Consider the following 15316-nt stretch of genomic DNA (forward strand, 5'->3'; position numbering starts at 1 on the left):
TGTAAGAAAATAACATTTATTTGATGCAAACTCTAGCTAATCAGATATTTTTACATCTATGCACCGCTGTTTCGATCAAACAGATTCATTTTCCACACCTGACCAAGACATGAAGGAAGAAGGAAAGAGAAACTAAAATTAAATGATGTCATTTTAGGTAGAAAACAGTGATTTTTATTTGCAGTACAAAAACTGCCAAAAACTAGGCAACAACAAATGGCATGTTTCACTTATTTCATCAAAAACAAACGTGCATTTGTGCATGCCTATCATTTTAAGATCCAAAAGTTCCCAAATTAGACAAAACATTTAATGAAGAGAATAATGTTAGTAGACCGACCAACAAAAATGAGCTGTGTGATGAAGCAGTAGTCCTGGGGCACACTTGTGTGTACCGCATGAACCAAAAACACTTTGGCCTTAGTTTGGGTTTTTTTGAAATTCACTTGAAGTGCAAATAACGTGTACAGTTACTGGCTACAAAGTCACAATCAAAGCCACAACAGTCTGTAGTTAGCATCCGCTTTGATCATACAATGACTGTTTGAAACTCCACCTCATCTGGGGAGGTGATGACATATTCCTCTTGCTGCTGCACCACTTGTACTCCTTCCTCCAATGTTTCCTCCGTGGTAACCATAGTAACAGTTCCCTCCGCTGTACCTGCCCTGGCCAGCAGTCTGCCGTCACTGATGGCGGAGGCCAGCGTCATGGCCACCTGCTCGGTGAGGCTCTCGGGCGTGGCGATGGTGATGGTATCACCGCAGTCAGAGATGGACAGGCCTTCCTCGTTCTCGGCCACATTTCGCACAATGATCTGGTGGCTGCTCGCGCCACCCGCACTCTGCGATTGGCTGACGAGTCTCTGCACCACCTTCACGATGTGGTTTCCCATCTGGGAGGGACAGAGTTTGATGGGTTTTTTGTTTTATTTGTTTTTTTAAAAACACTATATGGGTTCAATTCGAATTTTAGCAAACAATGAGATTCACATATTCTGGAAATACTCCAACACACGTTCATATAATCCTTGTGTACCAACCTCATTTTGGCTGTCTTCAATGACTGTCACTTCTTGCTGCACTTCCTCCTCCGTTTGCGTCTGAATGATAGAAAAAACAAAAAATTTCAAAATTTCCTTTTGAAATTCAGACCTTTACAAACTGCCTCAGCATCAGTTCTGACTTTCCACTGAATACAAAATTGCTCTTTAAGTATTTCAACCCCATTCCAGTCATTCTGCAGTAACACATCTCTTTAAAACTAATGAAATGTCACATACAACATTTTGCTGTGGTTCTGAAATCTCGTAATCTAGGCCCTAAACATGGCAAAGGAAACTGTTTGGTTGCAATCAGCGACCCAATCGGTTCCCTGCAGATATAATCATTTAGTACAACTTGAAGAGTGAAATTACACACTTCAGCTTGCATCTAAAAGAGAGAATAAGAGAGAATACCACCTGCTGTGACTGAACTCTGGACAGATTTGGAAACATGCTGCAAACTTTGAACCCCCCCTCACAACAACTGTTCAACAGCTTTGTTTTTTTTCTGCCCATCTAATAACTGTTATGCAAAGACCATGTTTTCTGTTAACCCTCCTTCCCTGTAGTGCTAACCTTGATTATATACTCTTGTGTGTCTGCCACCACTGAGGAGAACTCCACCAACACAGCGTTAGGATCATCTGAGATGATGGCTGTTGCATCGGGACTGTCCAGTGTTGTCTGTCCTTCTGTTAAAACAACCTGCTGCTCACTGGCGTCATCCTTATGGCAGCCGCCTGGTGCAAATACAGGTTGTGTTAATTGGTCTGTTTGCATCTGTGCTGCCAGTACATAAGTAAGTTTGGCTTTGTGTGTCGTCCTGACCTTTAGCGCGCATGTGCCGATTGAGAGTCCCGTGCTCCGCGAAGCCCCGTCCACACTTTGGGCACTTGAAAGGCTTCTCGCCGGTGTGATGGCGGATGTGTCGTACCAGAGAGCCTTTCTCTCTGAAGCCCCTCGAGCAAAACTGACACACATACGGTCTTACATCACCATGAGTCCGCTGGTGCACTTGCAAGGCATTCTGAGAAAGAGAAGAAAATCTGTTAGACTGGAGTGAAATCCCCCCATCATTAGTGCAAGAATTTTTTTAATGAATTACCTTGGTTTTGTATGCCTTGTTGCATCTGGTACAGTGGTAAGGTCTCTCATCCGAGTGTGCCCTCATGTGTTCCCGTACATGGCCAATGGTTTTGTAGAGCTTGCCACACTCGCCGCACTTGTATCTCCTCTCATTGACATGGACTTCCATGTGTTTCTTCAGCAGGTAACCAGTTAGAAACTCTTTATGGCACAGTGTACACTTGAAGGGCTTATAACCTGCATAAAGAGGAAGAGAAACACAAGAACAAAACATCTTTTACCACAAGTGGCACCTATAAAGCAAGAAGGTCAGAACTGAGACAGCAAAAGACTGAATCCAGCACACTTGGCATGACTTTGTAGAGTGTAAATAACGATAGAGAAATCGGCAGCGACTTTCTGCATTTCTCTATATTTGGCAACAGGACCAACTATGTTGGAAGTTGGTAAGACCGAGTCACACGATGAGAGTTAATTTCAAGCCAGAGGTCTGTGTAATAGTCAATTTTATAGCATTCTTACTGTGAAAGAGATTATCCATAAACCAAAGAGATGCAAGACAGTTAAACCAAGAAGTGTCAACATGTTTTTATGGTTTTTGCACTTAATTCTTCAGGCGCTTTCAGGCTGTTCCTTTTTTTAACAGATGCTTTACTTAAAATAAAAAAAATTACTTCTTTAAATTTAAAGAAAGGGAAAGGTTAATGCATTGTAAATGATCCATAAACTAAAATATTTTTGAAACCTAAGGTTTTCTTTTAATGAATCAAAAAGTCTGATGTTTTTGATTGAGTGTTGTGCCAAAAAAGACAAATAAAACAAAACATGACAAGGACGAGGGAGCAGAAAAAATAACAGCAGGAAAAAAAAATCTCATCCTAATAAAAAAATTACAGGTTTCATAAAATTACAAAAGTATAGCTAACCAAACTGAGCAAGCAACCAAAAGATGTGTGAATGACAGAGTGGACAGGTCATTCGCTACATTTTGCTCTCCCCACTTTCCCCATCTACTCTACTGTCCTGTGAAAATAAAGGCGTAATAATTAAAAAATACATGAATAATTTTTTAATTTTTTTTAAACAAAAATCTGGCAGCAGTATAATGGGTGTGGTTAAATGTTGCAAGAATATTAAGCATATATTTAAGAGCCACTGGAAAGTGACAAACATTCTTCAATAATGAAGTCATATTTTTAGCTAACGTTAGCGGTGCTAGAGTCAGCAACCTTCAGTCCTTGAGTCCGTGAAGAATGTGATTCCTGTAGTCAAGTGGTTTCATACCAGTTTACTCTGACACAGCCTCCATACAACCATTAATTGATTAAGTCACAGTGCTGGGTAGAGACTTACCTAAATGGCCCTTAACATGAAAGCGGAAATAATTCAAGCCCTTGAAGGAGCGGTTACAGTGTGGACAAGTGTGCAGTTTTGATGATGTCCGATCACCACCGTCACCCGTTTCCTTCAAAACAAAAAACACAGAAAACTTAAAATGCACCAGAAAGAAAATACAACAGTGTCTCGTGATGACAAACCTTGACTTTGCCTGGTCTGCTGAATGTATATGCTGTGTAAATTCAAGCTCCCAGTATTTACCTCCTCCATCTCCACAAACTCCTCTTTAACTTGGATCTCAATGACGCCTCCGTCGGCTTCAGGGTGGTCCGAAACAACTTTATTTATCTCCTCAGTTGCATGTGGGGTCTCTGTCTCTTCAACCACAGTCTCCTCTGTCCCCAGTGCAATGCCAGAGTTGATGATGGCCTGACAGATGAGATTGTCACCTGCTGCTGCAGCAGCCGCCAGAGCTTCTGCCTGAGACTGCTCCACCACCACCTGACATGAGACAGAGCGACAGCACAGACAAGGAAAGAATGACAGGCTTTAAACTAGAGAGCATGAGCCATAACACAATCTGTGCTAATTTCATTAGACTATCCTGCAGCTGACTGGTGCCTCTCACCAGTCACTTCCACTTAAAAATAATAGTTTCACTGCAGCCCGGAGAGTAGCTGGTGAGCATTTGTAGACAAGTCTGTCTCTTACATGCAAACTACAGGCGATGGCAATATGCTAGCAACCAAATAATCACAAAGAGGTTTCTGCCAACTGATCGAGGAATACACATCGTTTTCCCCAGGGAGAGATGAGTCGCTATGAGAAAACCAGTGTCACTGACTGGTCTCTGGGCCTGTGTGACCGGGGCTTTAGCAATGATTTTCCCAGCAATTGTCATCAAACTCCAGCCACCACATGCAACCGGTCAGTGAACTTATTTTTCCCCTCATGACCAGCAGTTGCCAGATGGTCACTGACCTGTGTGACTCAGGCCTTATTCACTTAATCCTACATTTTCACCTTGCTTGTTACATCCCAGTTAATGTCACATGGTTACCAGTCACATGTCTGCAAAACCTCAATAGTACCACCACTGCCAACTAGTGTATCTGAGGTGTAATTACAGAGGGGTTCAGATATTGTAAAGCATGTTAGATATAAGTGGGATAAACTGATTTCATCTTTACAGGAAAGCTCTCTATAGTAAGCTGGAGCACCATGAGAAATGTTCAATTTGAACAAATAGAAAACTACATCAAAGAAAAGTTCCAGAAATTATGAGTGCTGGCAATCATCTCTCTGCAGATTTGAAAAAAAGAATCTGTATCTCTACTTTAAACTGCCTCAAAAGAATTTCATGCAAAAATGCACCAAATAACTATAAAAGAGAGGATTCAGTATGTTTTATGTGTGCATCTTTATGCTAACCTGTTGCTCCTGTGTAGTTCCATCAACCTCCATTGTAAAGTGGACCTGATGGAGAACCTCTTGGGAACCAGACTCTACCACACTGACCACAGCGGTCTCAGCCTCCACCATTTCCTGCTCCACCGGCTGCTGCTCCTCCACAACTACAACCTCTTGCTGGGCAGCCACTGCAGCTTGATCAGCGTCAATTCCTGAACAAATTGCAAAGAATCAGCGGATCTTCAAACTGAGGCATAATGCACTATAAATTAAACTGACTATAAATCCATAAAGAAGACTTGTTAGTTTTTAGCTAGCTTCTTAAGAACAAATACACAAATCCAACCTTTCTGCACTCCATCCTTGCTGACCAGGATTTCCTTGTACTGAACAAAGCGGATCTTTTCTGTGCATGGTGTGAGAGCTTTGAGATGTCTGGTGAGAGCACCGGATTCTCTGAAGGCCTGGCCACACAGGGTACATCGATACGGCCGCTCATCTGCAAGAGAAAAGACGTCATTTAAAATATAGTTAGGTCATTTTCACGAGATGACGTCAGAGTGAAATGAATGTCTCGTGTGACGTCGGTTTTCTCGTCGTACCCGTGTGGCGACGGTTGTGACGAATCAGGGAACCTTTTGTTCGAAACGACGTCCCACATAGGTCACATGAGAAGTTTTTCTGGTCACTGTGAGTTTTCATGTGCGTTCTCAAGATATTGGTCTGTGAAGAAGAAGAAAAAATGATTAAATCAGACAGGCCAAATTAGCAACATAAACTCCTAATAACCATTGTGTTTACATTTTCCAATTAAAATAAATGCAAACTCACAGTTTTAAATGTTTTTTTACAAAGATGGCAAATGTAACGTCCCTCTGTGTTGACTTTATACATGAGCTTGTCACTGTCGCCACTGTCAGATACGACTCCCTCCGTTTCATCTGACTGGTCAGAGACTTTAAGGGAAGCAGTTTTCTTCCTGCGCCCTCGACCTAACTGAGCATCGCTTACATCTGTGAGGAAGAAAAAGAAAAAAAAGCCAAAGTAATAATTCAATCTGAAATCTAATAAAAAGCTTAAAACAATGTTAACTTGAGCTGAAGCGACTTGTCACTTATATACAAAATGACAAAAATAACATACTGAACATTGTCTCATCTCAGCCTCTTGGGATTTCGATTAATGCTGGGATTAAACACACACTGAGAAAAAGCCTCTTGCAGGAAAATACAAGCCAAAGTCAAACAGATGGGTCATTGTGTAAACTGTAAATATAAACAGAACCCATTTCTAAATCTCATAAACTCTTAATTTATTCACAATAGAACATTAAAAAAAACATTTAATGTTTAAACTGATACCAGGCCCTCTGGAATTAAAAACAGACATGATTATCTCATCAAAACTGCTGCATCATGGCTTCTCGGGGGCCAAAGCTCATTTAAAATGGATTTGAGGCAAAGTGGAAAACAGATCTGCAGTGTCCCCTGCATTAAAGACAAGAGAGACCATGGGATTGTCGTCTGCGCTAAGGTCAAAAGCCTGCATCTCTGATGTTATGAGCCTGCACTAATATTTTTGTAATTACAAGCTTGGGCATCTGGAAAGGCATCATTAATGCTTTTTCATAAAATATGTGTTTAAGAGGTTTGAGAATCATTGAATAGTGTTTATTTATATTTACACAGCATCCATTTTTTAAATTTGTATTATGAGGTTTATCTTTGCATTAGCTAAACAGCTAGCTGGGGAATCGGGAATAGATTTTGCTGCTTGACTCACCGTTGGTAGTCTTCCCTGCCTCTGCTGAAGATGCCCCTTCAGCCGTTTTCACCTCTGAAGAAGAATTTCCATTGACTGCAGCAACCTGGGAAAATTTTACAGCATTCAACGTGATGTGACTCAGTAAAAACCCTCTGATTTTAGAGTGCTCCCCGAAAACACACATCACACTTTATACCTCTGGACTGCCATCGAGGCTGCTGGCGTCCCGTGCCTCCACACGTTTGCAGTGGTGTAACTTGTGCTGGATGAAAGCCTCCAATGTGGAAAACTCGGACTGACAGCGTCCGCACTTGTGCACATCTTCATCTAAAAAGCACAGAAACAAGCCCTTACAGTGTGCGGCAACTTCACCTGTTTTTGCTGTAAGCCATCACCTGTCTGCTGTAAAGTTTGCCCAAATACTGGCTGGACTTCTAACGTGGACAACGCTGAGGCGAGGTCGCAAACAAGCTAATCTTGCTAACGGCAGCTAGCAACATTTGAAGATGAAGGAAGTTAGGCCCAAACGCAATAATCAATAAACAGTTCAGATCTGCTTTAGCTGCTATGAGGACTCACCTTCGTCTCCCAGCGTGGTTTGAATGGTGATCGTCTCGTTGCCGTTCTTCGTTTGCTCCCGCTCACTTTCTGCCGTATGATTATTTTCCACACTCATGTCGTTTGAATCCTCCGTCTCTGTCGCAACGCTGCAAAAGGGAGGAAAACATGGCGGATTTACGACCCCGTAGTCATAACAACAAAGGGCGCGTGCGTATGTCTTCTCGTGGACAGAAAGGCGAAAATTCATTATGTTGAAAATGCATGTTTACATACACATTATACAGGCAGCTCCCATTCAGCTCAATACATTTCATATAAGATTTATTAGGAAAGAATTCACTATATTTTTATTTCTATTTTTCCTTCATATATGCGCAGTTGAAATGACGTGTGACGGGTAAATAATATATAAGAGACATTGCTAGAAGAAAACAAACTATAAATGGCACTCGCTGTATACATGTATGTCTTTACAAACCACTGGGAAATCTCACAAACTGGTGGTCGTAATACATGTGAAGAGTGCTCCTTCACACCCACACTCCTAAACGAGTTAATCGCAAATAAGTTAAACTTAAAGGAGTGAGGAAAACAATTGTTTCTGTTATGCTCCAGTTGGTATTTTTCCTGGTATGGTTAAAGCTAAACCGAATTTCCCGGAGGAACCCACCCGAGGGATTAATAAAGTTTCATCTGATTTCTAATCTGCTGAGTGAAAGGTAACTTTAAATCACTTCTAAGTTGTAATACTTATCTTTTAAAAAAATGCCAGCGCTAAATCGACATTTCAAATCATCCTCTCAAAATTTTAGATTATTATGTCAGAATGTCAGTTTACTGAGTATCTTCAAAATTTATGATACATAACACATGGACAGGAAACAAAAATCTTCAGCAGAAACATGTTCCAAATGCTGAAGAAAACCGTTTTTTTCTATTTGATATATTGAAATTTTGAAATTTCATAAATAACTCGAAATCTTAAGATACTTAGTAAGTGGAAATCTTGACATATGTAACTTGAAAGTTTGAGATAATAACTCAAAATTTCGACCCAGCTCTGCCTGACTTTTTTTCTCTTTTTTTTTAACAGTGGCAGAAATAAACTTCCATATCCATGTAACAAGTGTGGGAGAAGTTCAGTGATATTGGCCTAGGAGCATTTAGACACTCAACACGTTACAGAGAAACTTCTATAAAGTGACCCCTCCCCCACCCCCCAATTTACTGTTATTGTTTCTTCTAGTCCCACAAAAAATTAGTCTAGGCTCATGCTGGCTGTAGTTGCTCACATCGGTCCTTGATAATGGCCTATGGCATTGCATTTTATACAAGGGAGACTTCTAATTTTATGAACTTACATTTGTACTGATTTAAATGGAGAATGAACAAACTCTTGTCCCTGCTTCACATCTCCTGTTTCAATGCTTCATTGCCTTATGTTACAGTCATTTCATATTTACACACAGACCTTTATGAGTCATGAGTGGCAACACTAAGCAGTACAAAAAATAAGACTCTGGCAAATGTACTGGTGATCTTTTACCCTTAAATGACCTTTCAGTGCGGGGTCATTTAAGGGTCAAGTGGTTTTACACTTTAAAGAAAACATTCGTAAAAAAAAGATAATTGGCGGGTATCAGTGTTTTGGCTTCATAAAACAATATAATTTATGTATTTATTGACAAAGGTATACAGTTGACATTTCTGAGGTTTGTGTCCGTGTTTCTCCCTGCTATTCGCGACATACGAGTAAACAACAAACACTTTACGGCAGTAAATATGGCTTCTCACTTCAGCGGTGTGCTGCAGCTGACAGACCTCGATGATTTTATAACTCCTTCTCAGGCAGGTTTTTTAACACTCGTGTAACATCTTATAATATCATATGTACTTTTGTGGGACATCGCTAGCGAGTGATTAGCTTCACGTGTATGTATAAAAAATAATAATAATAATAATTACTAAAACGTACCCAAGTGGCTAGCATATCTAACCGTAACTGTTCTTATCTGTTGTGAGTGGACATGGAGCCGTTTTCGAACAAAGTTCGTCATATTACGATATTTATTAATTGGAGTAAGTTTGTCTCAGTTTGTAATATCCGTGAACTTTAAAGTGATGAGACGGATGTTGCGCAGTTAGCTTGCTGCTAGTTATGGCGATCATGATGTAAGTATGAGGAACTGCTGGAGACAAGGTTTTGCTTGTTTAAGTCTTTTAAAAAGAGCTAATGGCGCTCGCTAGCAATGCTTTGGTATTTTATGGCCTATCATATTCTTTTTCCTGTGTTGTTTTAGTTTTCTTTGGTGCCTTTGGGCGTTGTCATAAATTGTTATGTATTGTACATGAATGGAAAGGCGGTTGATCGAGTTGACATACCTGTGGAGGAATGAAATGCCTAGTGAACCTTTTAATGAGATTAAGCTGATGAGCCACACCACGGAGATATGAGAAAAAAGGTGTGGAAGTTAGGTTAAGAAGACCTAAGGTGAAGGTGACCAATCAGTGAGGAGCAGTATGTGTTTCAGTATGTTGCTCCGAGAAGGAGCAATGTTTGCTTTGAGAGTGTTGATAGAGAAGGTCTGAAGGTGTTGCACTGTGTTTTTGTGGATCCAGAGAAAGCATATGTTTGGGTATCAAGAGAAGAATTGTGGAAGACACCATGAGGAAGTGAGCATGGCAGCAAAGTATGTGGGTGTGAAGATGGGTTCAAGATTGGGGTGGGATTACATCAGGGACCAGCTCGGAGACTCTTCTTGATTGCAGTGGTGTTTTACAGACTAACACAGTGGTTCCCAAACTTTTTTTGCCAGGCCCCCCTTTTTTACAAGAAAAATGTTCGCGCCCCCCCACCACCTAACCCCCCCTCGCACAAACACATCCTCCAAACACACACACCCATATTTTGCTCCATTCCGGTTTATTTCACACCTCAAACATTTAGTAAACAATTAAGCAAATACAAGTAAACGGCAATAAATTACAGGTAGTAATAAAATATACTACTAACTCTTTTACGCTACGTCCACACCTACACGGGTATTTTTGAAAACTCAGCTGTTTCTATGCGTTTGGGCTTTTCGTCAACACGTAAACGGCGTTGCGATTCACCGAAAACGGAGATTATTTAAAACTCCTTTTTTGCGTTTATGTGTGGACGAGGATTACAGAGTTCGTCACGCAACGTCAAAGGTATGTGCCTCTTTTCACGTCACGCTGTGCGCCACGTACATTCGTACCTTATTGTTTACATGAGATGAATTGCAGAATGGCAGATAGAGACAAAATACTGTTAATCTGACTATCTTCAGGTTTTACACGCTTACATATACACACGCAGTTACTGTCCCTCCATTTAGAAGGGCAGAGGCGTCATGGTGTAATTATTTTACGTGTAGTTGTTTTTTTTCCTGTGTAATAATTTTCAACATTGCTATCAATACATTTTTCAAAAAATGTCTCTCTGTGCAAAATGGGTTTAAACACATAAACAGCTGTGGGATACTGTTTGTCCGTGATTTGAACCGGGGGAACAAATTACGGCAGGATCAGCCTGATATTATTTGTATCCCGCTGTAACTTTACTGCATAAAGAGCTAACATGTCCAAAATGTCAGGAGTAGTTAGTTATTACAAGAAGTGTTTGTGAACTAAAAATCAAGAATGTGGGATCCTGTTTGTCCGTGATTTGGAGAGCCCAGCGCGTGCTCCCGACGCAGGGAAACTAATTTTGCAGGGGAGACCTACCTTGGCACTTGTGCAGGTGAAGCCAAAGGGAAGATATGCTTCACCATATTTTCTAGTCTTTGGCTTGGAAGGAAGTTGGTTTGGAAACATATTTGGCGATGCTTCATCTCCTGCTTTGCGTTTGTGTGGGAGCCCGTCAAAACCTGTCCACAGTGTCCAAGCGCTCTTTTTTTTTTTTTTCTTTTCATACCGCGCCCCCCCTGCAATGGCTCTGCGCCCCCCCTAGGGGGCGGGCCCCACACTTTGGGAACCTCTGGACTAACAGATGAACTCAGGCAAGCGTCTCCATGGTTTATGGTGTTTACAGACAACATTGTGATCTGTAGTGAGAGTATGGAGCAGGTGAAAGAGAGTCTGGAGAGAAGGTGGCAGAGTTGAAGATGCTCACATTTTTATTAGTAGTAACCCAGATGGACAAGAGTAGACATGAGTACATCAGAGGGACAGCTCAGGTTGAGGTTTTGGAGAGAATATTAGAGAGGAAAGGCTGAGATGGTTTGGACATGTGCAGAGCAGGGATAGTTGATATGTTGGATAAAGAATGCTGAATATGGAGCTGCCAGGTAGGATTGAAAGAGGTAGACCTTAGTGAGATTCATGAATGTAGTGAAAAAGGACATGCAGAGGGCTGGTGTGACAGGAGGGGATACTAGGGGCAGGGCTAGGTGGTGGAAGATGATCCACCGTGGCAAACCCAAAATGGAGAACAATAAAAGAATTAAAAGAACATTATATATGGATTTAACGTTTAAAAAATTACTAATTTCTTTTAAAAATTTGCTTATGTTGACTTTGTTCTGCAGGAATGTGTTAAACCTGTCAAAGTAGAGAAGAAACAAGGTAAATCTGTGGCCAAAATACAGATAGAAGATGATGGCAGTTATGTACAAGTCAACAAGGTGGGTTTAAAGGTTTGAGTTTGAGTTGTTGAATTTCAGGTATTGCACCGCCCCATATTTTGATTCCATCAAATGTGTTTGTAGGATGGTGGGAAGCAGAAGTTGGAGAAAGCAAAGATCACACTGAACGACTGTTTGGCCTGCAGTGGCTGTATCACCTCAGCTGAGAGTGTCCTCATCACACAGCAGAGCCATGAAGAGCTCTTCAAAGTGCTCCGTAGGAACAAGGTAGCGTTACGTCGTCTGAATGCTACTTACATGAAACTAATAATTTAGCCTGACATCATTTTCACCTGTGACTCATTTCAACTTCAGGCCAATGAGACAGAGCAAAAGACTGTGGTGGTGTCAGTGTCACCACAGGCCAGAGCCTCCCTGGCAGCCCATTATAACCTGAGCAGTAGTGAGGCAGGCAGGAGGCTTACCTCGTTCTTTAAAGGCCTTGGTGAGTGTAAATATGCATTCAAACAATGGGATTATTTAGGTTGACATAGTCACCTCTGAAAATTTTTGTTGTCACTGTTGTTGCAGGAGTTCATCATGTGTTTGATACCAGCTTCAGTCGGACCTTTAGTCTGTTGGAAAGTCAGAGAGAGTTTGTGGAGCGTTTCCAAAGGAAGCAACAGGACAGTAAGGCCCTGCCCATGCTAACGTCAGCCTGTCCAGGTATTCCACCAGAAACACTCAGGAGCACAAAGTGAAATCAGTGATGTTGGATGGAGTGATTTATTGAAATGTGCAAAATTAAACTGAAATAGATTAGATAATGGGTAAACAGAGTTTGTACAATTCTAACAAGCTTGAAAGTCAATAATTAGTCTGACCAACTTTATTCTTCAACCCAGCCTGGACTCTCTTAGGAAAGTGTGTGTCTTTTGTTCAGGTTGGATCTGTTATGCAGAAAAGACTCACGGGGAGTATATTCTTCCATATATTAGTACCACTCGCTCCCCCCAGCAGATGATGGGATCTTTGGTCAAAAGCTATTTTGCCGGACAACAGGTGAGCTTTGTATTTGTTGAGGAGTGGTGTAAATAGCTCAAAAGTCTCAAAAAGAGAGGCTACTGAAATGTGTGTTCCATGTATTTTTAGGGGCTGAGTCCACAGCAGATCTACCATGTGGCAGTAATGCCTTGCTTTGACAAGAAACTTGAGGCTTCACGGTCAGACTTCTACCTGACCAACGCTGAGACCCGTGAAGTGGATTGTGTCATCACATCTGGTACAGTGATTACTCCTATAGTGGCCTTTGTGCGCATGGCCTCGCAGTATCCTCTGTCTTATTTTTCCTATCTATTAAAGGGGAGGTTCTGAAAATGCTGGAGGAGGAAAATGTGTCTCTTAATGATCTGGAGTCTGCTGCCCCAGATACAATGTACGTTCTTTTTCATTTTTCATTTTTTAAAATTTGATAATTCACTCACATAAAGTAATTATACAATTGCACCTGCATAGCTTGGATCATTCCCTATTCATTTACTTTTTTCTTTTATCGCAGGTTCAGCAGTTTCTGTGGAGATGAGTTCCTGAGCCATGCTGGGAGTGGATCAGGAGGTTACCTGCATCACGTTTTTACATATGCTGCCAAGCACCTTTTCGGAGAGGAGGTGAAGAATCTTACCTACAAGACCCTCAGGTGAGCATGTCGCCTCTTCTTAAAGCAGCAGAAGCGCTTCACGGTGGTGTTCTGTGTCCTGGAACAGCTGAGCTCAAAACCAAATATAAATGAGGACACATTCTGTGCTTGTGATGCACAGTCACAGTAGCTAGATCATCTAAAAGTAACACTACTCATGAGACTGATTATGCCACTCCACCATGTCAGAGTAACGTTCAGTTTTTGTTGATTTATATGATGAAAGAACCCGACACGATCACTCTTTGTCACAGGAATAAAGACTTCCAGGAGGTGAGTCTAGAGAAAGATGGCGTTGTCCAGCTGTGCTTTGCCTCAGCCTACGGCTTCCGCAACATTCAGAACCTGGTGCAAAAACTCAAGAGGGGAAAGTCGCCTTACCACTTTGTTGAAGTTATGGCCTGCCCATCAGGTGAGGTGAAAAACGCAGATGTCCAACTTTCCAGATACCTTTTTTTGTCATGTGAGCCATTGAACTTTTGACTTATTAGAATAGCAGGTTACTCACATAAGAGACTGAGTTGTTACCTCAGCACTACCATTTTTACATGCAAATTAGCCACGCTAAGCGATAAGCTGGTCAGAAGGTTTTAAAAATGGCATCGCTACATACAAATGGACATGAAATTATAAGAGACAGCATTTATTCACTTCTGTGAAGTGAATAGTACAACATGCATGCATTACATTGTCAGGGGAATAACCAACAAACAGAATTTCCACAATAGTCACATCAGCTTGATGTTTGTTATTTAATGTTAGCAGATATAATGTTTGTCTTTACCTCTTGTTCAGGATGCCTGAATGGCGGCGGGCAGGTGAAGCCCTCAACTGGCCAAAACCAAAAGGAGCTGCTCCAGAAAGTTGAGGATCTCTACAAAGCAGAGCGCCCCCTGTTGCCAGAAGATGACGCTCACGTAGCTGAATTGTACCAGTCATGGCTCAACAGTGTAGGGGATGAAAGAGCCAAAGAGCTGTTACACACACAATACCACACTGTGGAAAAAATGACCAACGGTCTCACTATGAAGTGGTGATACATGTTTTTTGTTGTCCGACAGGGTGTTTCTGCAGAGTTTTATTTTGCACAAATTTTAGACAGATCGTCCAAATATATAATATTTGTTTGCTAATACCTCTTTGTAAAACACTTTTCTCACCTAAAAGCTTAATGCCAGAGGGCTATACAACGAAGGAAGTCCAACACAGTCAGGCTGTCTCTGCCTTAGCTGCCTTGACAAAACCTAAAACCCCAGTCAGTGATAATGAGAGGTGGTTATAAAGCCTTTCTGCTTCAGGTTCTATGCACACTCACATTAAAAAATGGGCATTTCACATGTCACATGACTCTTCTTGCACGCAAAATGACCCCTATGAGTGTCATCCAATTCTAATCAGAGATGATGCTTTACAGCTGGGCTTCATTCGTGATGTTAGTAAGATACGGCTTAACAACATGCACATATAAAATGTATTCCACCAGCAGAGAATCTGTATTGCATTTAAAGATGAAAATGTGCCATTTAACCTGCTTTTAAACCGAAACACTGAAGGTAACCCGCTCCTGAACTGGTTCAGCAAAAGTTATCCCAGTGATTTAGCCACTGGTCCACCTTTGTGCTGCTGAAAACTTTGTTATAAGGTTGACACAGCCAACAAGCTCATATATTCTTAGTAAATATGTGAAAACCTGTTAAAATGTAAGCTGAGGTAATATAAAGCAAAATGTATTCATTGATTTGATTGTTACATGTGTATACACATTTTGAAAATAAACGTTAATTATAGCTGTGTTTTATAAGTTACTGAAAAAAGAAAACTGTTCTG

General features: G+C 41.2%; 2 protein-coding genes across 2 annotated transcripts; one reads left to right on the plus strand and one right to left on the minus strand.

The window, feature by feature from the left end:
• e4f1 (E4F transcription factor 1) lies at nucleotides 1–7373 on the minus strand. The gene is made up of 14 exons (XM_031730581.2): nucleotides 7223–7373; nucleotides 6840–6970; nucleotides 6662–6746; nucleotides 5711–5892; nucleotides 5482–5602; nucleotides 5226–5378; nucleotides 4901–5091; nucleotides 3731–3970; nucleotides 3485–3596; nucleotides 2151–2368; nucleotides 1874–2072; nucleotides 1622–1785; nucleotides 1043–1102; nucleotides 1–895 (listed from the first exon to the last, which is right to left on the minus strand). Exons 1-14 carry the CDS (start codon nucleotides 7317–7319, stop codon nucleotides 530–532), a joined length of 2319 nt encoding a protein of 772 aa, XP_031586441.1. The 5' UTR covers nucleotides 7320–7373; the 3' UTR covers nucleotides 1–529.
• A 1592-nt stretch (nucleotides 7374–8965) lies between these two features.
• On the plus strand, nucleotides 8966–15276 carry narfl (nuclear prelamin A recognition factor-like). The gene is made up of 11 exons (XM_031730580.2): nucleotides 8966–9052; nucleotides 11758–11853; nucleotides 11938–12081; nucleotides 12169–12298; nucleotides 12385–12519; nucleotides 12737–12855; nucleotides 12946–13075; nucleotides 13156–13228; nucleotides 13352–13489; nucleotides 13744–13901; nucleotides 14285–15276. Exons 1-11 carry the CDS (start codon nucleotides 8987–8989, stop codon nucleotides 14524–14526), a joined length of 1431 nt encoding a protein of 476 aa, XP_031586440.1. The 5' UTR covers nucleotides 8966–8986; the 3' UTR covers nucleotides 14527–15276.
• Nucleotides 15277–15316: the final 40 nt, after the last annotated feature.

This window comes from Oreochromis aureus, linkage group 4, assembly GCF_013358895.1.
Source record: "Oreochromis aureus strain Israel breed Guangdong linkage group 4, ZZ_aureus, whole genome shotgun sequence".
NCBI classification, from domain to species: Eukaryota; Metazoa; Chordata; class Actinopteri; order Cichliformes; family Cichlidae; genus Oreochromis; species Oreochromis aureus.